General features: G+C 35.3%; 1 protein-coding gene and 1 long non-coding RNA gene across 17 annotated transcripts in view; one reads left to right on the forward strand and one right to left on the reverse strand.

Annotated features, from left to right (window-relative positions):
* Positions 1-22941, forward strand: part of cadpsa (Ca2+-dependent activator protein for secretion a) — a 364578-nt gene that overhangs the window by 297728 nt on the left and 43909 nt on the right. For 15 of the 16 annotated variants that reach the window (XM_039771426.1, XM_039771437.1, XM_039771427.1 and 12 more), the window contains 6 exons: positions 3013-3168; positions 7331-7478; positions 11987-12061; positions 12519-12602; positions 16280-16312; positions 21503-21610. In XM_039771426.1, coding sequence (XP_039627360.1) covers positions 3013-3168; positions 7331-7478; positions 11987-12061; positions 12519-12602; positions 16280-16312; positions 21503-21610 — 604 coding nt within the window. The remainder of the gene's footprint in view (positions 1-3012; positions 3169-7330; positions 7479-11986; positions 12062-12518; positions 12603-16279; positions 16313-21502; positions 21611-22941) is intronic. The other variant, XM_039771431.1, reaches the window with a different exon arrangement.
* Positions 20366-22941, reverse strand: part of LOC120540581 — a 105619-nt gene continuing 103043 nt past the window's right edge. Inside the window, exon 3 of the long non-coding RNA XR_005635823.1 lies at positions 20366-20744. This is a non-coding gene — a long non-coding RNA (uncharacterized LOC120540581). The remainder of the gene's footprint in view (positions 20745-22941) is intronic.

Below are 22941 nucleotides of genomic sequence, written 5' to 3' on the forward strand. Positions count from 1 at the left end.
TGACTTTTCCATTTTCCCACCTTTCAGTATCACCATGGACCTCCTCGTCACAAATTCCATCTATTCACTCTCACTGCACAAAACGATGGAGTCTCTTCGTCGTTACCAGCCATGACTTGTCTCTTCACCTTCTGATTCTATAGCTAATATCTCCATTGTCATCAAGCAGGATATTCACTTCAGTTGTGTTTCAGCTCTACACATTAGAAAAAATCGTACTATAATTACAGGGCTTAAATGACACAGTTCAATCTGAAAGCCCTTGGCCTGTATTTAATGTCCTGGACACCAAGAGTTCTCAATGGCTGCCTGCCTTTGACATTAGACTACAATACACAACTTGACAGGGTTATCTATTGGATGGGACTTGTTAGGTACAAGAGCTACAAAAACTTCATACCTGTCCGTATTTGTTGTAGATACAGTTTGTTATTCATTAAGTTTATTATTGTGTTTGAAAAGTTTATTAAAGTTGTTTTTCATAATATTTTCTACTAAAGTTTCATACACTTAATTATGGGTACTACTTGTTTCTTAGCTACAGTGTTTTTATTGTTACTTTTGCTATTTGACAAATTAATACAACTCATAACAAATTCATCTCTCCATTTTTTGAACATAGCATTTCTGTTTCTGGATGTTGGAAGCTGGAGGCCTGTCATACCAGTATTGGCTATAAAGCAGGAACCCACTTTAGATGAGTTGCATTCCATTGCAGGTCAGACTAGGACAACTTAGAACTGTCCATCCATCTATCCATTCAGCAAACATTCATAATCCAATGTGAAGGTTACTGGGAAGTAGAATGTATGTGGACATGGACAAAGATGCAAATTCCAGGAACTGTAATACATCAGCGTTAACAAGTGTGTCAGTCTGGAATTGTCAGTAAACCCTAAAGTGTATTACTTCAGAATGAAGAAGAAAACTAAAGTGACCAGAGCAAATTCATATTGTGTTCAAACTGTGCATGGAAAATGGCAAGCAAGGGCCTTAAACCTGGAACTAATATGCAGAAGTTTTAATTACTATATTGCCTTGCCATCGGAGATTAAATATTATTAATGCGTATAGAATTTTTGTCTCCAAAACACCTGCATTGTGTAGGACTTTTTAGAATGCAGCATTTGTTCTTCCTTAATTGTGTGCACCAGTGTCCAGTTTTTAGTTCTACTTTTAATTCTGTATAAACTAGTTATTATAAAAGAACATCGGTCCAGTGGTCCTGCGATTTGAAAGTATTTTTAGATTCAGTTACAAGAATTAATTAACAGCCTTAGTTCTTCATACTCTTCAAACTGTGGCACATTATCTGTTCTGCCTTTCAAAATTAAAGTGAAACTCATTTAGCTTTTCATGGATAGAAAGGTCTCAAACCGAGCGTGAGGGTGTTGCTGTAGCTGCAGGTGAAGACACTGGAGTTCGTTGTGTTTTTTAATCTGCCAGACACTCGATTTCACAGCCAGCTTTGAACTGTGGTGTAGAACCTGTTTTTGAGATCTCTGGACACATCCATTATTTTTGAACTCCTAGTCCCAATCAGACACAATGTAAAGGCCAAATTTGATAAAGTCAGCTATCCAACAGGGTTGTGAATTGGAACAGCCTAAACAGTTTCACGGATTTCTTAAAATCCTGTGTCATTTTCATGCCAAGCTGACTGTCCTAAAGATTAGATTAGGCAGCATTTAAAAAAAATTGGGAACCTTACGGCTTTTCATGTTTTTGTCTTTGCATGTCCTCATGTGTGATCTGGAAAGATACAAATCCAAAAAATGACCCAAAATGTATTTAATACAGTATGCTGTATAAATGCTAATTTCATCTTGGTGCATAAAATATAGTTTATGGTTTAAAATCTGTGTGTACTTTGTATGGCATCAATAATACTGGTCCATATTTGCTAAAGTGCCCATCACATGTAACTTTTTTTCAATAATTACATATTTATTAAATAAGGATTAGAATGTCTTAGTATATTGTTAAACATGGCTTCTTTATTACATGAGATTGTGACAAAAATGATTCTGTATCTTTCCAACAAAACTGATCTCCTCAAATCTCCTTTCATAATATAGAAAAGTGCTCTATATTATCTAGCATTGACTGTGTACCTGGGATGTCTGAAGGTGGTGGAGAGGCAGGCTCCCTCCCAATGAGACTTTTACCTTTTGTCAGCCCCAGATATCTGAATGGTTTACCACTGTTGGCATGTTGGGGGTATGGTTTCCCACCCTGCATTTTTAGCTATTGCTCTGAAGCAACCATTTCTTCAGTGCAGCTGGCATCCGTCATGGCAGAAACAATCACACTCATTCGTTTCTACAGACGATGGCAGTATTCTCCAGTTGTGCATGGTGTGTTCAACATTCTTGGGAAAAGTGGTGTGCGAGAGCCTGGTCTTTCATAATTAATCAGAAAGGGAGGTCAGCAAACGAACCACTAAGCACTGCTGCATACATTTTTTTGTCCTTATCTTTTTATATTTGTTTTTTTCCCTTTCTTTCCTTTGAGGTGGATATGCCATGCAGCCTATCACATGTAATACAGTGGTCTGACGTGCCAACTGTGGTACCAATACACGCTTTTTAGTGCCCAGTGGTAACTAGCAAATTATCAGTGACAAAAGTGAAAGGGTGTGGTTTAAAAAAAATGACAGGGTGTGGTAGGGCCTCGCTCACCGCTTGTTACCACAACCTACCTTACTTGGTTACTGTAAAAACTTTTAAAATCTCTATTAAAAATGCATGAAACCCAACTTAAAAATACCTTACAGCTCAGTGTAGCTGTATAGAGATACTTGTCTCTTTTTTTTAACTATACATTGACTTAACCTCAGCATTGTTTTTCTTGCTAATAATCAATAATGTTTACACTGTATGGTTAAAAAAAAATATTGGAGATAGCATCCCTCTTTACATTAAGCTCTTCTGTTCCTTAACATAAAATGTCCACAACAGCAAAACAACCGTTCAAAATGTGATGTTGACCATACTTGTCTTCTTCTCACAGCAATGGATCAGGTACTTCAGAAGACCTCTTCTGGAAGCTGGATGCCTTACAGACATTTATCCGGGATCTTCACTGGCCAGAAGAAGAGTTCGGGAAGCACCTAGAGCAGCGGTTGAAACTTATGTCTAGTGATATGATAGAGTCATGTGTTAAAAGGTTGGTCTTGTGAAAAAAATCACCAGTGCCCTAGAGTTGTAATCTGTTATGGCTTTCCAAAAGAAATTGATTTTATTGACTGTGCATGTGTCTCATTATAATCTAATTTTACAGCACTGAAGACACATTTGATTAATTAGTACATTTTCTCGACTCACTTTTTCCATTATAGAGTCATGGTGTACAATACCCTGTCCTGCCAGCACTGAGCATAATTAAGTTCAGTGAAGCTTATTCCTTTTTATTATTGTTCTTTTCACTGTAGGCTCAAAGATCTTACACAGTTTTATAAGACACTTAAAGTACTAAACTTTATAATGTGTGTTTAAATGAACATATCAAGCTTAATATTAAAAGTTTAGTTTCAGCCACTTAGCAATGGGAAAGAAGACAAAAACTTCAAATCAGAGCCTTGCTTGGGGAAAAAAAAAATAAAAAATATAAACACTTTGTTCAGTTATAACAAGCAGCATCATGTTATAATAAGTATATGCTGAAATCCATAACCATATAAACTAATGAGTAAAGTAAGAAATGTACTTGTTTTATCGATGACCATTGACTTCAGCATTTCAGATACTCACTGATAATCAGGGGGCCTACTAGTGCTCTAATGTTGTCTTAACACTGAAATCCTACTCTAGTCATATGGAATATACAATATATTAGTTATTTATAAGGCTGTCAGGATATTTATATCTTAATTACACTATTATATCACACACTAGGTGAAATACGCAGCGTTGCTTGGGAGGAAAATAAAATGTTTTTGTAATTATTTGAGAAAAATATAATGAAAAAAACACAACTTTAAAAATTAAAATAAATTAACAAACAATGAAGACTCATTAATGTGTTTGTCTTGCGATCTTGTATGTATGTTATCATCCAGTTGATGCTCAGAACCGGCCAACTCTATTTAACTTCAAAAGCAACGGGGGTACGGTGGTGCTCAGACATAAAGAATGCTGGCAGTCACATCCAGTTCGCCCTCTGGTGGTCATTTAGAGTGTCAACTGGATGATAACATGCATACATGACCACAAGATCACCCCCATCCTACCCAGAAGGGGGTGGGTTAGGGTTGATTTCACCCTACAGTATTCTAAGTCGACCAATGAGAAACATGTGTACCAAGCTTTGTGAAAATTACTCCAGCCCTTCGGATGTGATGCTAGAACATAACATACATACACACATTGGCTTTTATATATATATATATATATATATATATATATATATATATATATATATATATGCAAGCAAAAGCACAGTACTTCTTACTAGATTTCATAAGACTTGCACACGTAGATGCTGTGTGTAAAATGACTGTTTCATCATACTTATTAAAGTAATTGCATTCCATGAATCAAAGTGCGATCCTGCCACAGACCAGTGCTGCAACTCTGTTTAGCTAAAAGCTAGGAGAAGCTGGTGATTTTGACGGTAAAGCAGTATTCTGCTATTTGTATCACGTTATCTATGTGACGTAGTAGCTGACATTATGAACTTCAAATGAGAAAGTTACTTGTGCATCCATACCTCATTCTCACTGCATGATCCAGAGAAAGTCATTTAACTCATCTGTGCTCCGATTTTAAAAAGATATATTATTTGTAAACAACTGAATTGTATCCAAATCTGGTTTATAAAAAAATGTGGGAGGAAATCCACACAAACAGCAAATTAATATGTAAACTCCACGGACTATACCAGGTTTTTGGAGAAGGGAAATAGCAATGTTACTACTGCACCAGTGTGCTGCTCTTTATTTGTTTGCTTGTTTGTTCATTCACTCTTTGAAAAAAGATTAACTGCATCCAGAACAATACCAGCAAATGATTAGGTGCTAAATGCATGATGTGCAAAAATTGTTGGATTTTATAAATAAATAATTAAAGAGCAATTATCCTGCTTATTAGGCAGTTGTTTCCATTTGGGTATTTTTAAAAACATGAAGATATTTTGGGTGATACCAGAACAAAGCCTGTAGGTAATCCCAATTCAATTTCCATGTTTTGCACTGATATTAAGATATATTTAGATATTGTATACAAAGTCATGGATGTTACATTTTTTTTTTGTTTTGATACAAGTGTGCTAAAATGAGCCCACGTATAGAATCACTTTATGCCTAATGCTGCCATCACACTGGCTCAAGCACAACACAAACCTGCAGTGAAAAAAACAATTTTTACAAAATGGATTAGTAGGTGTTAGTAGTATTTACAATATAATAAAATATACTGTTTTAATATTAGTTTAGATTTTCAAATTTAATTTAAAGAAATTCACATCAATCCCTAAAAGAAATTGGCCGAAACATAAAATTTATTTGATGATAGTTAGGCAAGTGAAAATTTAATTCCACTAGATGAATCCATGGTGTATTTTGCCAGCACTTATGCATTTTCCTACTGCTATAATAGTTATTTTGAATGTGAAAGTGGTACAGAGCAGGATTTTCTGTTCACCTTGTGTGCTTGCCAACCAGATGCCATCAAGCCTCAGGTCTCTGTCACAATCACTGAGCAAAGATCACAAGGAAATACCACCTCGATTTCGTACAGTGCCCACAGCACTTGATGTAGCGAGCTTTGTAGCTGCTGTCAGCCCAAGGCAAAGACACTGCTTCCCCAGTGAAAGGAAAAAAAATCAAAATCAAGCCATGTTCATTGGGTAATTTTAAGAAGGCATTTCACTGGCACATGGGGTCATTGCTCAGCAAGTGGAAAATGTTTTTTGTTGGATATTTTGTGGATCAAATATGTTAACAGCACAGTTTAGAATGTTTTTTATGGTCACGAAGAAAGATCATTTGTTTTATTACTGTTACACATGATTATATGTTTTACTCAAGAGCACTGACTGGAGTACATTCAAAAATGATCATGTATTTTTTTTAATTAAACCAAAATAAGCATTTCATAATTAGGATCCTAAGTGTAAAACTTGTTTTGTGAGAAGCAATCATAAAGTGACTTTTTGATACTCTAGTGATATGCTTTCTGTACCTGCTTTATTCATTCTTTAAATAGAGAGTAATCCAGTGACTAAAGTGCACATTTATACATGCATTAATGTTAACATTAATTTATTCAGTCAACCATTGTCAGTACTTTCTTACAAAGTAGAATATAACCTGAGCTCTCCAAGGATGCAGTCAGGAACCTCATCGATCACAGGACAAGCTGACCTACACTAAGCCATTTAAGGCCAGTTTGGAGTCAGTAGTTATCCTAACCAACATGTCTTTGAGATATGGGATGAGGTTTACTAATCTGAATGATACGGCTGTACAAAGAATGATTTACATGCAGTACCTCAGTAAACTATGCCCTGAGCCAGAGGATATCCCAGCAACATCAGATGTAGGTTGCTAATCATGCCTGGTAAGAACAAAATATGGCCAGTCCATTGCAGGGCATGGTTGTGCACATGTACCCACACTCCATACCAGGCTAATTTAGTAATTTGAAATATAGAATTGTAAGCAAAATTACTATAAGCACACAGTACATCAATAAAGTGGTTTATGAAGAACTGGAATCTGTACAGACAGCATCATGTACAAGGCATTGTGCAAAAATTGTAACTTAATTGTAAACTAATCCATGGCAGGACACACCGTTCCATTCTAGTCAACAGTTAACATAATTTGCATGTCTTTTAGATTTGAGATGAGACCTCCTAATCTGAATAATATAACAGAGGAAAAAATTACTGTTGGTTCAAAATCAGACAAAGTGTGCACTAGGTTGCTGTGATCCAGAGTCTACCCCAGCAAATTACACTGACGTTATAAACCTGACCTGTTGTAGGGCATACTGTTGCACACACACACTCTCATACTCGTACTGGATTGATTTAAAGTTGCTAACAAACCTAACACAAAGCTTCGAAGCATGTCAGTTTTGGTTATTCTAAAGCTTAACATTTTTTAGTCATTATATGAATTTGTTTGTATTTTTTTTTGTACTTTGTGAGTGAAATTTATAATTGCCTTTTTATATGAGTAAGAACAAAATGGTTGTCTGAACCAGTTAACAAAGTGAATAACAGATTTTAGCTTAAACTGATATTTTAACACTCTGATTTTAGGATAACATACAATTGTCACATAATCTTTTTTTCTGTCTCTTTTTCCTTTTCTTGTTTTTAGAACAAGAATTGCATTTGAAGCAAAGCTTCAGAAAACTAGCCGATCAACAGATTTCCGTGTTCCACAATCAATATGCACAATGTTTAATGTGATGGTGGATGCCAAGGCTCAGTCTGCAAAGCTATGCAGTATGGAAATGGGTCAAGAGGTAAACCCATGTTATACATAAGACTAAATCAGCTAATACTCGGGTGCTGTCAAGCTTTCATGTGGACAATTGTAATGATTTTGTAAAGTAATCTTCAGAGGATAATAAATACAAAGTTGATATCTTAAACTATTAACATTACATACACTCGGTTAGCATATCTGGCCCTTTCAACCTAATTTCAGACATTAATACCATGTATGACTAACAAGATGGGTCTGACACTTTCCCATCATGTGATAATACACCATAAATGCCTATGTATCAACTCTCTCCTTGGTCTTGTTCCAGGTATCTCTTTGTTCTTGCCCTTTGAATTTTAGAGGGCTCTTGGAGTCAAGTGAGTGTTCATATTCCCCTGACCAGAGACGCCCTTTAAACTCCATCCGTTGTTTGTTTTTCTAGGGTCAGAGGGAGTCCTTGGTCGAAACAGGACCACCTTGCTAGTGATGTAACAGCCCCTGGTATTCCTATATATTATATAATGAAACAGGTTTTCAAAGCAACCCTCATACTGCCTTCTTCTTTATTTATTTGCTCCAATCAAGGACTTTGAGCTTCCCCATGTCTCCAACAGGATTTACATTTCCCTCCTGGCAGTCTATGCTGGTCCTACTCTTAATTTGTAAACACTCATTTTACCTGTTATGTTTAAGCAATCATCACTTCCCTGGTTCAGCTACGTTCTTAATTTAATCTTTGTGTTTGTTTTCACACAGTATTCTCTGTTTTATATTATTTGTTCTGTTTTTGGTTTTGTTCTATCTGTGCTATATTTATGTAACATTGCGTTAATTATTAACATTTTGCTTTTTGTATCATGTTAAGAATAAATGCAGTTTTATCTGTTATCTGCCCAGTTTCCTGACACCAGCTAGAAATAAAAGTTCTCACCACAGCTTCTGCATTATGTTGTGATTCCTGCCACAACTAAGTTCAAAGATGGAAAAAGCCAGACCTGCCCTCTAGACAGGTCTGGACCCATTGAATAGACCTCATCCCTGGTAGCCTAGCAGCAAGCTCAAAGTCGGGCTTCCTGCCTGTACAGAGCCCAAAATGGGGCTAAGGCTTCTAATAACTCTAAATATCAAAATATCTACAAAAGAGGATGAGGGGAAAACCATTAATCCTTCGGTTTAAAGGCAAAAAAGTCATTTTTATATTTAAAAAATATTACAACAAAATTACAAGGAAAAATACAGCAATAATGAAATAACAGAAAGACAAAAGCCTAAAAGTAAACAAATCCAAGTAAATCATTAAGCCAGAAAACATTACCATAAAATAGATCTAATAATATAATATGTGAAAAAATACAAAAGTTAGATAAGCAAAGAACACACTTGAGCTAGGGAAGAGTCCCTGGCTCAAGGGTAACATTCCCTGCCCTTTAATGGCCTGGATGAGTATTTCAAAATTCCCTATTGTAGCCCCACACTGCTGCACCTTAACAGCTTTCCTGCACACACTGTGTTGTCAGTCAAACGATTTTTAACCAAAAACAAATGTGGTTGTTGCTTTGCATCCTCTGAAGTCGCCAGATTTCTATACATGTGACTTCTTTTTGTTCCCGAAATTCAAAGTGACATCTAGAAAAAAATTTCAGGAAGCTCTAGACGTAGTAACAAAAGTATAGAAAATGTTTCTAGGAATGGAAGAGGCTCAGGGAGAAATGTATTGCATTTGAAAGGGACTATTTTGACAGTGACAAAATGGAATTGCTGCAAGTTGTATAGTAACTACATAGTTTTTTTCTGTCCAATTCTGGGAAGTTTTGGGTCCCCACTTCTGTGTGTGTGTATGTGTGTGTGTGTGTATATATATATATATATATATATATATATATATATATATATATATATATATATATATATATATATAAAATAAAATATAGCTTCTTATATCAAGATAGCATGGTTTTTGCTATCATAGAATGTCTCTTAATATGTTAATTTTATTTATTGCAAGTGATGAAATATTTTTATCACAGTATTTTTAATTAAAATACTAAATGCATTTTTAAAATTAATTAAAATTGCATTTCTTCTTTTGTCATTGTGTCAGTTTTTGCCTTTACTGAACATGTGTGGTTCAAAAAAACTTTGTACTGTTTTATTTGAACTACTCATCTATCTTTGAAGTTTCATTTACTTTCTTATTGTATATTTCATTACTTAATTTGCTGCCTATTATTGTTTCACTTTAAGTTACCTTCTTTTTATTTTTCCTCCTCCTGTTTCTTTTTTTTTTTTTTTTGATTTTGTTGTCAATCTTGTAAAAGTTTGCTAAAGACTGGGTAAGTGTGGCTAACAATCTCAACCCTGCCTCTTCCAGTTTGCAATGCTTCTTACCCTGTCTGTTACCCTTTGACTGCTTGGATTTTATTAACATGTGTACTACTTTTGATGTAAATTAATATGAAAAGTTATAGAGACATTTAAAATTTTCAGACCTACTTAATTTAATTTAGGATGCCCGGGACAAGGACCCTAACCAAACACTGGGAACAAAGCAAGAAACAGCCCTGGACACAGAGCACTAGTCTAGGGTGGGAAACACACTTTAGAGTCACCAGTTAACCTAATCTGCATGTCTTTTGGGGGTGTGTCAGACAATCTGGAGTATTTAAAGGAAAACTCTGTACATACATGGGTAGAATGTGCATACTCAATACAGACAATGACCAGGCAGCAGATTCAAACCCAGGAGACTGGATCATTGACACATCATCCCTCATCGTTGTAACAACATGCCATCTTATCAAGTAAAAATAAGTTGTTTTTTTTTCTTCTAAAGAAGACTAAAATAGTGGGCCCATGGAAATATAAATGGAAGTGACAATTTTCTTCTATTTGTTTATTTTGGGGTCACTCATGGTTATCACTCCTGTCTCACAGTTTTAGAGGTGTGGCTTGATTTCTAGCCTGTCACCATGCACATTCTCTCAGTGACCATGTGTGATCTCATTATGCACTCTAACTTACTGATCACCTCCTAAAAACAGGCTGCATATGGATTATGTATTTTACATTAAAAAAAATCACTCTTGTTTAGTTATAAGTGTACTTATGGTTAGTCTATATACTGCAAAATAAATCATTTGTTGAAAATTTCACTTCAAAGTCAAGTATGTTCATAGATTTCAAAATATGTTTTTATGTTCCCATGTTTACAGGATGATGCTTATCATGTTTACAGGAGGTTTCTAATAGAATTCCTCCTTTTCTCTTGTGGTCTGCAAAGGCTGAAGGAAGGTTCCATAAATTAGCTTAGGGCACAAAATGTTTTTTTTTTTTTTTTCTTTTCATAAACACAGAAATTGGTCTCCATTTTCGGCTTTCATCCACACTACCAGAGTGCTTTCTGTAAAGTGAACAAGAAAAAATGCAGTTTTTCCAAACCACACACTGTAATCAATCTCATATTGGTTTGTGCTTATTATATGAACATTGGGTCCTGATCATTACAACATCTTATTACCTGATTGGTCATCCTTCATGGGATAAAACCACATTCCAACATAGCAGACACAGAGGAGCTTTTTTCTATAGCGCTTGTTGTGTTATTTACCTGTGTGTATTAAAATTACGTTTTGTACCGTTTGAATGCTGCATTCATACACAAAAATGCAAATAATTTACCATTCTGTACAGTTTCATGATAAATCCCATAGCCACTAGCATTACCACTCCTTCAAGGATTTTTCCACCAGTGCAGCCATGCCTAGTATATTTGAACATCTGTGTCATATGCATTTCTCTATCTTTTTAGTGCAGACAGAGATACTTTAACAATGTTTAATGGCTAGTATGGAAATCGTTTGCTTTAAAAACACCATTTTTAAATAAAAACGCAGTATTATGAACTTAACCCTTTTTCTGAAATGAGTTGCGCACAGTTGGAATGTCCCCCACCTCCATACCGCAGCATTAATTCTTAGCATAAAACTTTGCATATTTTTATAAAGGACATTTAAATGTATATACCTCTTTTGATAGCTAAGTTTCAATCTTTAAAAAACACTATATCAAGTAAAGTTTGATTTATTATATACTGTATAACAATTTTAAACTGTGGTAATCTTCCCTTTTACTAATTTGTGTTAAGAAGTGTATGGTAAACATAACACATAACAATTTAGTTCAGTGAGCTTCTTTGGTATGTTAACAATTAACCTGCCCGAGTGTTTCATCCATATACATTAGAAAAGCTACCAAGTTCCTTGCTTCAACTCCATGGTTCAATAGTTTGTTCCAGATTCCATTGATCCTTTGTGTGAGGAAGTGTTCCCTGGTCCTTGTCTTGGATGTATGTTCACTAGCGTGTTATACATTCAGAGCATAAGATCCTTTGATTTTGTATTCAGTAGCTGGAATTCTCTTTGTTTAATGAAGCAGTAGCAGTTGTTTACATGCTGCATATTTTTAATCGATTTATACTGGATTAGTATAAATCAACTCTGTTAATCCAATGATCTAACTTTTTTTTTTGTTTGCCTTTTTTACTAGAGACAATATCATTCTCAGATAGATAATCTCATTGAAGAAACGGTAAAAGAAATGATAACCCTTTTGGTAGCAAAGGTAAGTCTTTAAATGGGTCTTTCTCATATTTTCAGAACTGAAAACATAATAAATATTTGCTTGGAGTAAAACTTTTCTACCTGTGCAGCCAAAACTCAGGTCGTCTGTGCTCTACAATTTATTACATATTTGCTGTCTTTTTTTTTTTTTTAAATGTAGCACTATAGATGATACAGACATGACGCTGTGTGATTTTCATCAATGAACAATTAATGGCAATTTTGGAATTTGAGTGTTCAAGTTCAGCTTTCAGAAGCTTTGAAGATAAATGTGTACCACTGGCCATCACATACATATAGTAACTTGCTTTACACACTTACCGTAGACTTATTTCACTCTCAAGATTAACCTAGTGTTATTTGATGAAGAGAATGTACCATTTTATGCAGACAGTTAGCTAACATGATAGTGTATGGTGTTGAAAAGGTACTTACTTTTACATGTAATTTTTTGCCAGTTTGCTACTATTCTGGAAGGAGTCCTTGCAAAGTTGTCAAGATACGACGAAGGAACACTGTTTTCTTCATTCCTATCTTTTACAGTAAGAATAAATATCACATTTTTGCTGCTTTGCTGTGACAGGGGGAATGTTTTTAGAAGTTTTAAAAATCCTAAATAGGTAGTCATAATCTGGAAATGGGACATAGGCTTTGCTACAGTGTGTCAATATTTAGTTTTAAGCAGGAAAGACATATTTGCTTTAATTTTCTAAAAAATTATTAATCTTTGCCCCTTGGGTCAAAGGTTCTTTTTCTTGCTGTGCACATATTGAAAATATCACTTGCAAATAATTCTGTCATTTATATACTAAAACAACATTTCATCTTAATGTCTCTTTTTCTTGTATTATTTTAAATAAGCATCTAAATGATGTGCCTCACATGCACTATTTTAATCTCATATTTTTGTCACCTTCAAGGAACTGGGAGCACCTAGTCAGCTGCACCCATGTCTGTTTCTTTTAAGTTGTATTTAAGATCAGTAAAATACAGAAGGCCTTGCAATACATATTATCCTACAAATGTATTTTATGTTAATGTTGGTAACACACACTGTTTTGAATTTTTTTTAATGTGAATTGTAATATAATTGAAAATACTGAAGTTCAGCATTCAGTACATATTGAGAAACAAAACATTTTACTTTAATAATAGTTACTTAATAATAGTTCAGATGACTGAAATCGATGTTATGCATTTAGTGTTCATCCTAGAATTATTTTCAAATTTTATTCTAAAGTATATATAGAATTAATATTTATGTATTTGTGGATTTCACCTAAAGCTGGTAATAACTGAAGCATTTTTAATGAAGCAGCACAATAATGCTTCATGCTGTTTTTTTGCTGAAGGAGTATATTCATTCATTTTTTTTCTTCAATAATTAAAAATTGCTACATTACAAGTTATGTATATGTAATTCTGTATATGAGAAAAATAAACCTATATGCATATTAAGAAAAGTAAACCTGAAAAGACATTGCTGCTGCATAGTCAAAAATTTCAAGAGTTCTTTCTTTATTTATTTTTTGTAGTATATTTCTTTGTTATTACAATTCTCTTGGGTCGCCATCTTGCTTTTTCTGTTCTCTATTATGTATTGTTCAACAATGTGAGAATAGTCTCTTCCATATAAGCTAGAAACATAAAGCACTAAAAACAGTAATTTATTTATAGAATTCTAAACTGTTTACCTTTTTAATTAATGAATGTTCTTTTGTCAAGAGAGATTTAATCTTTATTCTAATATTAGAATATCCACTCAAATTATAAAATATCTTTGACTACAACTACATTGTATTCATGTGCAAAGGATAGTCCTACTAGTGCTGTTTCCTTGCATTTGGTGCTGAGTTGGCATTGCGTACAGCATGAATAGTGCTTCCTATCTCATTGCTGGATATTGTTTTTGTTGTTGAACTTTTTTTACTTAGGAATCTATTTATCCTGATTTTATCACCAGAATGCTTTTTCTTTTGATTTTTTTGTTGTTTAATTGGCATTCATGGCTTCAAGTGTACTACTGAAAGAAAGGCAATATATTAGAAATAAACATTAGACAGTGTGACCTTTACTGGGTAAGACTCTGATCTGTTAGCCAAAAGGTTTCTATCTCTGACCCTCCTAAATAGTCTAGGGGCAATGGCAAGGATTCTGAATGTGTGAATAGTAATGTATTTAGTATAAAAATAAACCACACAAGGGAGGGATCAACACAGGGAAGACAAAAAAAGAAATAGACACAATATATCAAAGCTGTACCTACCACCCTGGAGCTACATTTCACAGGTCAGCTCCATCAGACAAGGTAGGTCACCCAAATCTCAACTGCAATACCAGAACACCATGCCTTTCCTATCTCTGCCTCTGTCTTTTTGTTCCTCTTTTCAGTGAGTGCATTTACATTCACACAGAAAACCTGGATAACCAAAGTAACCCATTGTAGGCAGACACCTATTTTCCTAAAAAATACATTTAGACGTTTAAGTCCATTTATGCAGTTTTCCTTTGGCAAAATGCTCCAATGCCGTTAAGCTGCACAAAAAAGAGCTGAACATCATCATCATCATTAATCAAAAAACAAGGGAATTTCTGATCTCTTTCTAGCCCTCCAGTCGCACACAGCAATGGTAACATTCCTCATATTTTATTATCTCTGGGTACTGATTCTCCTGTCCCTCAACACCACCATACCCTTTGTTTTGTTCTGATGTCTCTGGATATTTTGTGCCTGTAGCACTAGTCACAATAGGGTCTTCTGCCCCTCATCTTCACACACTGTCATGGAGAGTTGTTCTCTGCCTGCCTCTCTGAGCCTCTTTTTCCTTCGTCATTTGTTACAGTATTACCCTTTTTCCTTGATTGTTTCTATGTGCTTGACAACCCATTGCCGGCCATGCACCTCATCACTGAAGGAATATAGAAATGTTGTAATGTGCCTTTAAAGTGCCATGTAGTGATGTTTACAGTTAAAAAGCTCTATGTAAAACAGGCACTTTTAGCCACTGTGTCTAGCGACTAAGACATTGCACTGTAAAATATTAGCTTCGTCATTGTGTTCTTGTTACTCACCTTCTGTGAGTCCCAGAGTTGATCACTTCATATGCGAGTCTCCCACCCGCAGAAACTTGAGAAATGTTGTTCAGTACCTATGAAGTATCTTGAGTTGGTGTTTACATTATAAAGGCAATATATCAAAAATAATATCATCCCACATTATGACAAAGTTACTAAGGAGTCAGACTGTAAAGTATGAAAGCAGTAGTTCACTCTCCTTCAACGAGTCCTTGTGTCAGCCTACATGAGCCACTTCAGTCCCTAGTGCTTGACAAAAATTAATTGAACAAGCCATTCTCAGGATGAAAGGGAGTGTCTTTATTTCATGAGTGGAGCCATGCAGTACAGGGAAGGCAATGACTGACTTTACAGTTGCTAATTACTTGTATGTGACTAACTTTCATTGTCCTTGCGAGCTACTGATAAATGAGGCCCTGAAGCCAAGATGTTTTTTTCTTGCTAGGACTAGAATTGATCAGAATTAACATTGTACACTGGGCAAATGCATATGTCATGCTCCAGCTGCAGAAGTATGAAAACCATTCTACTGTAGTTAATGGACACTAAGTATATTCTAAAAAATAAAGATTGTTTGTTTATAACTCATGATAAATGTCTTCTGGATTTGTGTTTTGTACATTAATAAAAGTGTGCAAAAATCTGAGTTGAAAGATTTTAATTAACAGTGCCTTGGCATTCTCAGCAATAAGAGGACATCTAATAAAAACACTCTGTTGGGCAGTCCCGACAACACTGAGCACAAGATGGTAACCAATCCTGGATAGAGTCCCAGCCCCATCGTAAAGCCTACTCATGCATACCCACAGTCACACAGGGCCAGTTCACAGTTATGAGGTCTTTGAAGGTGTGCAGTATATACACAATCATACAACATACCCATCCCATTTTCTTAACCGAATTAGTCCAATATGGGGTTGTAAGAAGATGGAACTTGTCTTCACCATCTGTTTCCAGAGAGGTTACCTGTTACTATCAAAACTCTAATAAAACAAAAGATTTTTCTTTACAAAAATCATCTGGTTATAATAAAAGAAAAGAAAGCAAAGTCAGATTTAAATGAACAAGAATGGCTGATTGTGAGTTTTTATATGTTGTTTGAACTAACCTAAAGCTTTCTTTCCCCAATTTTGTTTTATCCAAGGTGAAAGCTGCCTCAAAATATGTGGATGTACCTGTAAGTGAAAAATGGATTATATCTTTTAATTCTATTGTTTTATGTTCATAATACAAAAATGGAAAAAATAAGTGAATACATAATTTGTTTGTCTTTAAAATTTACTTCAGAATTAATTCAAATATAGTAGGAGCTGCAAAATTATTTAGTCTGAATGAATTGTTGAAGAAATTAATAGGAAAGCTGCTAACATAATGACAAACAATGTCCCACATGTTGACAGTTAATTTCATTATGCTGAAGGGTAATTAAGTTATAGTTTCCAATTATATTAAAACTGACACCTTAAATGTGTATGGGCTAAAATGTTTAACACCCAGTAATTTATTATTATTATCATGATGATTATTAGCACAGGAATGTATAGAAACACATCCACAGTGTCTCACTCTCGATTTCTCTTGGAGCTTTATAGCTGTATGACTGCTTCCATCTTTTAAAAAAAAGCATCTTTTGTTGCACAATTAAGAATTTCCATGACTGTGTCACTAAAATGGGCGCATTCATTTGGACTGAAAATTGCTTTAGAAGGTATCACTTAACCAGCAACACGTTTTCACTGAATGCATTGTTTTTTAAATTAATGCCTTGTCATTGAAGCAGTGAGTGCAAAGAAATGTATCTTATGTCCTAAGGGCCAAAAACACATCCTTTACTCTGTAATTGTTTGCTTAATGCACAAAAAATGACTTCCTAAACCATGCTCATTTGCACCCTTGAAACTATTCAGACGTGTTAACTAAGTGCAATTTACAGTGACTGACAATTACATTTCCCGTTGAATGGATATCTTGTGGTCTAAGTTATCTTTAATTTACAAAGAGCAAAACAAATCAAATTACTTATTAACAAGCACATTGTGTTCCGTGGATACTTTAGTCATTTAAAAGTCAACACATTTAACAACCCTATGTTACAGCTTGTTAATGAGAAATCGCTCTGTTTTCATGTGAGTTTCAGAGCATTGTAAATGAAAATTGTCAACATAAAGGATAACAAAGGCTTGTCTGCTGCCTAGATCATAAAGCAGGGCTCTTCTGCTCTTCTTGAAGTTGTTGAAAATGAAACACTCTGAAATAGATGTTTTAGAAAAAGTGACACAAATTTAGAAACGTTCAGCGTGAAAATTGTAACAATGAAAGCTTTATGAACTTCATGTATCGCATAGTACATTTTGATACCCCGCTAGGCTGTTTATTTTCATCAAAGACTGTTTTCTAATATATACTATACAGTGTGTATGTGTGTGTGTGTGTGTATATATATATATATATATATATATATATATATATATATATATATATATATATATATATATATATATGTATCTATGTGTATGTATATTTTATATACATACACACAGACACACACACACACACACATATATATATATAAACTGCTCAAAAAAATTAAAGGAACACTTTGAAAACACATCAGATCTCAATGAGAAAAAGAAATCCTCCTGGATATCTATACTGATATAGACTGGGTAATGTGTTAGGAACGAAAGGATGCCACATCGTTTGATGGAAATGAAAATGATCAACCTACAGAGCCCTGAATTCAAAAACGCCCCAAAAATCAGAGTGAAAAAATTATGTGACAGGCTAGTCCATTTTGACAAAATTTAATTGCAGCACTTTGTATGGCCCCTGTGTTCTTGTATACATGCCTGACAACATCGGTGCATGCTTCTAATGAGATGACAGATGGTGTTGTGGGGGATTTCCTCCCAGATCTGGACCAGGGCATCACTGAGCTCCTGGACAGTCTGAGGTGCAACCTGGTGGCATTGGATGGACCAAAACATAATGTCCCAGAGGTGTTCTATTGGATTTAGGTTAGGAAAGTGTGGTGGCCAGTCAATGGTATCAATTCCTTCATCCTCCAGGAACTGCCTGCATACTCTCATCACATGAGGCCAGGAATTGTCGTGCACCAGGAGCCACTGTACCAGCATAGGGTCTGACAATGGGTCCAAGGATTTCATCCTGATACCTAATGGCAGCCAAGGTGCCTTTGTCAAGCCTGTAGCGGTCTGTGTGACCCTCCATGGATATGCCTCCCCAGACAATCATTAACCCACCACCAAACTGCTCATGCTGAACGATGTTACAGGCAGCATAATGTTCCCCATGGCTTCTCCAGACCCTTTCACTTCTGTCACGTGCTCAGGGTGAACCTGCTCTCATCTGTAAAAAGCACAGTGCATCTGCCAATTCTGGTATTCTATGGCGAATGCCAATCGAGCTGCATGCTGCTGGGCAGTGAGCTCAGGGCCCATTAGAGGACATGGGGCCTTTGGGTCACCCTCATGAAGTCTTTCTGCTTGTTTGGTCAGAGACATTCACACCAGTGGCCTGCTGGAGGTCATTTTGTAGGGCTCTGGCAGTGCTCATCCTGTTCCTCCTTGCCCAAAGGAGCAGATACTGGTCCTGCTGATGGGTTATGGACCTTCTATGGCCCTCTCCAGCTCTCCTAAAGTAACTGCTTGTCTCCTAGAATCTCCTCCATGCCCTTGAGACTGTGTAGGGAGACACAGCAAACCTTCTGGCAATGACACCTATTGATGTGCCATCCTGGAGAAGTTGGACTACCTGTGCAACCTCTGTAGGGTCCCGGTATCGTCTCATGGTACCAGTAGTGACACTGACTGTAGCCAAATGCAAAGCTAGTGAAGAAACAGTCAGAAAAGATGAGGAGGGAAAAATGTCAGTGGCCTCCACCTGTTAAACGATTCCTGTTTTGGGGGTCATCTCATTGTTACCCCTCTAGTGCATCTGTTGTTAATTTCATGAACACCACAGCAGCTGAAACTGATTAACAACCCCCTCTGCTACTTAACTGACCAGATTAATATCCCATAAGTTTCATTGACTTTATGCTATACTCTGATTAAAAAGTGTTCCTTTAATTCTTTTGAGCACTATATATGTATGTGTGTGTATGTATGTATGTATGTATAGAAAATATACATACACATAGATACATACTGCCCCCATTGTATTGTTTCATTATCATCTGGATGCTCTTGTATAATTACAATTTAATTTCTGTTTATCACAAATATTTAGCATGTAAATAGTTTATATCTTAATCAATGTTTTTTTTTTCAACTTTATCTATCTATCTAATACTTGGGGTCTCTTATTGACCTAGTACATATGTCTTTGTAAAATACTAATTTAATGTTTCAAATCTATACAATATGCAAGTCACTTTGCCTCCACTTAAACAATGTAGTTGTTCTATAAACTTGTGCTCAAATTCGACTTTTTTCTCATAGGTACACACTACATAATGTACTTAATATGATGAAATTCTTACTTTGTTTGTCTTGATTGGTCTAAAATTGAATGAGTGAAAAACAAAGACAATGCGTGTAAACACATTTAAGAGAACAGTTCCAAATCATGTAGGAGATATGTACGAATTTATACAGCATAAGCTGAACAGTGACAAAAACAGGAGTAGCATGAGAAGATGTACATAAATGAATCTAGAAAGCAAATGTTGCATTTACCCAGCTATGCATTAAATTGAAATCCAAGCTCAGAATTTGTAGGTCAGATGTTAAGAGTGTGCATTTTGTGAGTATTGCATGGCTGGGAAACATGGCATATATTACAAGTCAAATTATTTGATACGTGCAAGTGTTCATGGTCTTAGAAGAATTTTTAAATCTATGATACTGGAAGATGTCCTGAGGCAATAACTAATAAGGAACTTCTGCTAATTCCAAATGTAAAAAGTGTAAATTATAAGAAAACGAACACATCCTGTGGAAAGATACTGTAGGAGTTCAAGGGAAGGTCTTGGACTGGAACCTGCAGGGACCAAAGATGACTTGGAGGATAACTATGGACAATGAGGCAGCAAGATTAGAAAAGACATGGGGAGAAATGAAGACATTGACGAGGAACAGGATAAGTTGGCAGTGCTCCATTGAGACCCTTAGCTACACCAAATATAGACATGCATATACACACACACACACCATATACATTGAATGCTATATATGTGACCACCAAACCACAGCCGTTCTGGGTTCAAACGAGTTTATTTTAAAGAAATATCTTACACAGACTCTTCCACTATAAACAATATTTCTTTCCCACCCAGGTAAACCCCTTTTAATGGCCCAAAAAAAGAAAATAATGAGTGATTACGGCCTCCGCCATGGTTCAGATTGCTTTATGGATTGTTGCTTAGTGAGAACTGTCTCTCTCCAGTGCAGATCCCAAAATAAATGGTCGCTTCCTTTAGCTGGCCATTATATATAACTGGTCCTTCCACAAGGGATAGGGCTTTCTGGTTTGAAGGGAAAGTGAAGTCGGGTGTCTTCTGGGACCTGCCCCTCACAACTGCAGACAGAAAGGACACTCATCCCGGGGTGGAACTGCTTACCTTGTAAGAGCCTTGAAGCCGCCACCTAAATGCGTGTACATAAAAAATATATAGATACACTGTAATATGGTAATGAAAATTAAAGACCAAAATATACACTTTTTCTCTGTATATTTATATTAGATAACACTTCAGAATAACATAACAGGAGTAGTTGCCTGAAACTACTTGATTAGCACCAAAATGCACCTTACTGTGCTATCAGTGGTAATTAGACAATATTTTTCTAACATCTTGTCACATGAAGATATACAGTGATGCTACATCTTGACTTCTAGATGATTATTTGTTGACAATAAGGGATGTGTTTCTTGACTGAGGCACTTATATGACACTATGGTACATCTACTGTATGTTTTAATTTACTACAAAGCTTACATTTATAAATCAGTATGGCATACAGTAGTATATCTTGTTCAGATAAGATATCCCTTCACAAGTTACATTTATTAATATATATAAAAATTCTGCACACATCCTTGCAAAGATTACAATAAATTATTTACTGAGTGATAATATTTTAAAGTTTATGGCTCCCTGAAATTTTTAGATTCACTCTACCGAACCCTTATATTGTTTTTATATGTGTGTGTTTATTATTGTGTTTTGTTTTCTATAACCAAATATTATTTAAGTACACTAATCAATTTAGAGTTTTGCCTTAAATGACTGGCTAACTTTAACTCTTTTTCAGAAAAGAGTTTCCATATTGTCTTTTAAACCTAAAGGGGTAAAAAGTCAAATACGTAATGGTGGTGTTTCTTCTCTGCTTTCCTTTCACAGAAACCTGGGATGGATGTTGCTGATGCCTATGTGACCTTCGTCCGCCATTCTCAGGATATTCTCCGTGATAAGGTCAATGAGGAGATTTATATAGAAAGATTATTTGATGTAAGTAAAATGCCGTTTTCTCCTCATCATAGAGGAGAGATTCCAAAATGTGACAAAACAAACCAGAGGGATAAGTCACATTTTGAGATTTCTGAAATCCTATAGAGGTCTGTCCTTTTCCTCTAATTAACCTTTCTTTCTTTATCTGTCTCTATAAAGCCTGTTCTCCAGTCTGTTGTTCTTTGGTCTGTGTAAACCATAATAATCTGAATTATAGGTCTTGCTCTTTGGTCTTTTATTTTAGGCTTCTATGGATGAAATGTCTTTACCTCAACTAGTGTTCTCTCCTAATCTCCAAGTCTAGTCAACTAAAATGCAACTCATCATCTTTATTAATGCCTAGGAGTAATGCAAGAGCAATTAAATTCTAATATTTATCTATAATGCTTAATATACTATATTTAACTGAAATGTCAAAATAAATTCTCAGCTGGAACATACACAATAAGAATTTTCTAACTATAGATTCTAAACTTAATTTTTGTTTTTTAGACTGTTTTATCAGATTTTTGAAAGAACAACAGAAGCATTTTCAATATGCTATTGTAACTCTGTTGTGAGTGTGCAGCTAAAACCAGTGAACCTTTCGGCGTTTACTGAGCTAAAAGAGCATTTCCTGCTCTTGTTTCTTTTATCATTTTATAGAAACTGAAACAAATTAATCAAATCTCCATTTCATGTGCTTAGAGTAAAACAATAAATAAATCACATTTAATGTCCAGTATGGTGTCTTGTATAATTGTTTTCCAGCCCTAAGCCTCCAACGTTTCCCACTAAAACACAGGAAATGACAAAAAGGTCATAAAAGAAAATCTCTATGTAAAGTACAGTGGTTTGTGGTGTGCAAAAGTTTCCCAAATTATATTTCCATACTGCTATAAATACTGCCTTTTAGTCCGTGAACATGTGCCTCTTGATGAAAACAGTTCTACCTTTTTGACCTTTATGACTTATTTAAAACTGAGTTTTTTCTGTGACTCCAAATTGGTCCATTCTTAGAGAATTAGTGTGCAGTATGATGAACTAGTGTCCTATCCATGCGTATTTCCAGTATTTGGGTATTAAGTGTATTGGTGATTCTAAATGGGATATTGTCAATGCTTTAGTGTGTGTACACTATAATGCACTGGGGTCCCATTCATGACTCTGTCCTATATGTGTATTAAAGTGAACTTTAAATTGGCCCCGTATGAGTGTGTCCAACAACAGACTGTGTGTTCTGTCCATGTTTGTCTCTTGTTTTGTTAAGACCTGCGACTTTAAAATCAGACGCAGGAAGCTCAGTAAATGGATGGATGGAATATTCCAAAAAATATCTGTTTTTATTCTCA

This window comes from Polypterus senegalus, chromosome 12 (genome assembly GCF_016835505.1).
Source record: "Polypterus senegalus isolate Bchr_013 chromosome 12, ASM1683550v1, whole genome shotgun sequence".
In the NCBI taxonomy this organism is placed as follows: domain Eukaryota; kingdom Metazoa; phylum Chordata; class Cladistia; order Polypteriformes; family Polypteridae; genus Polypterus; species Polypterus senegalus.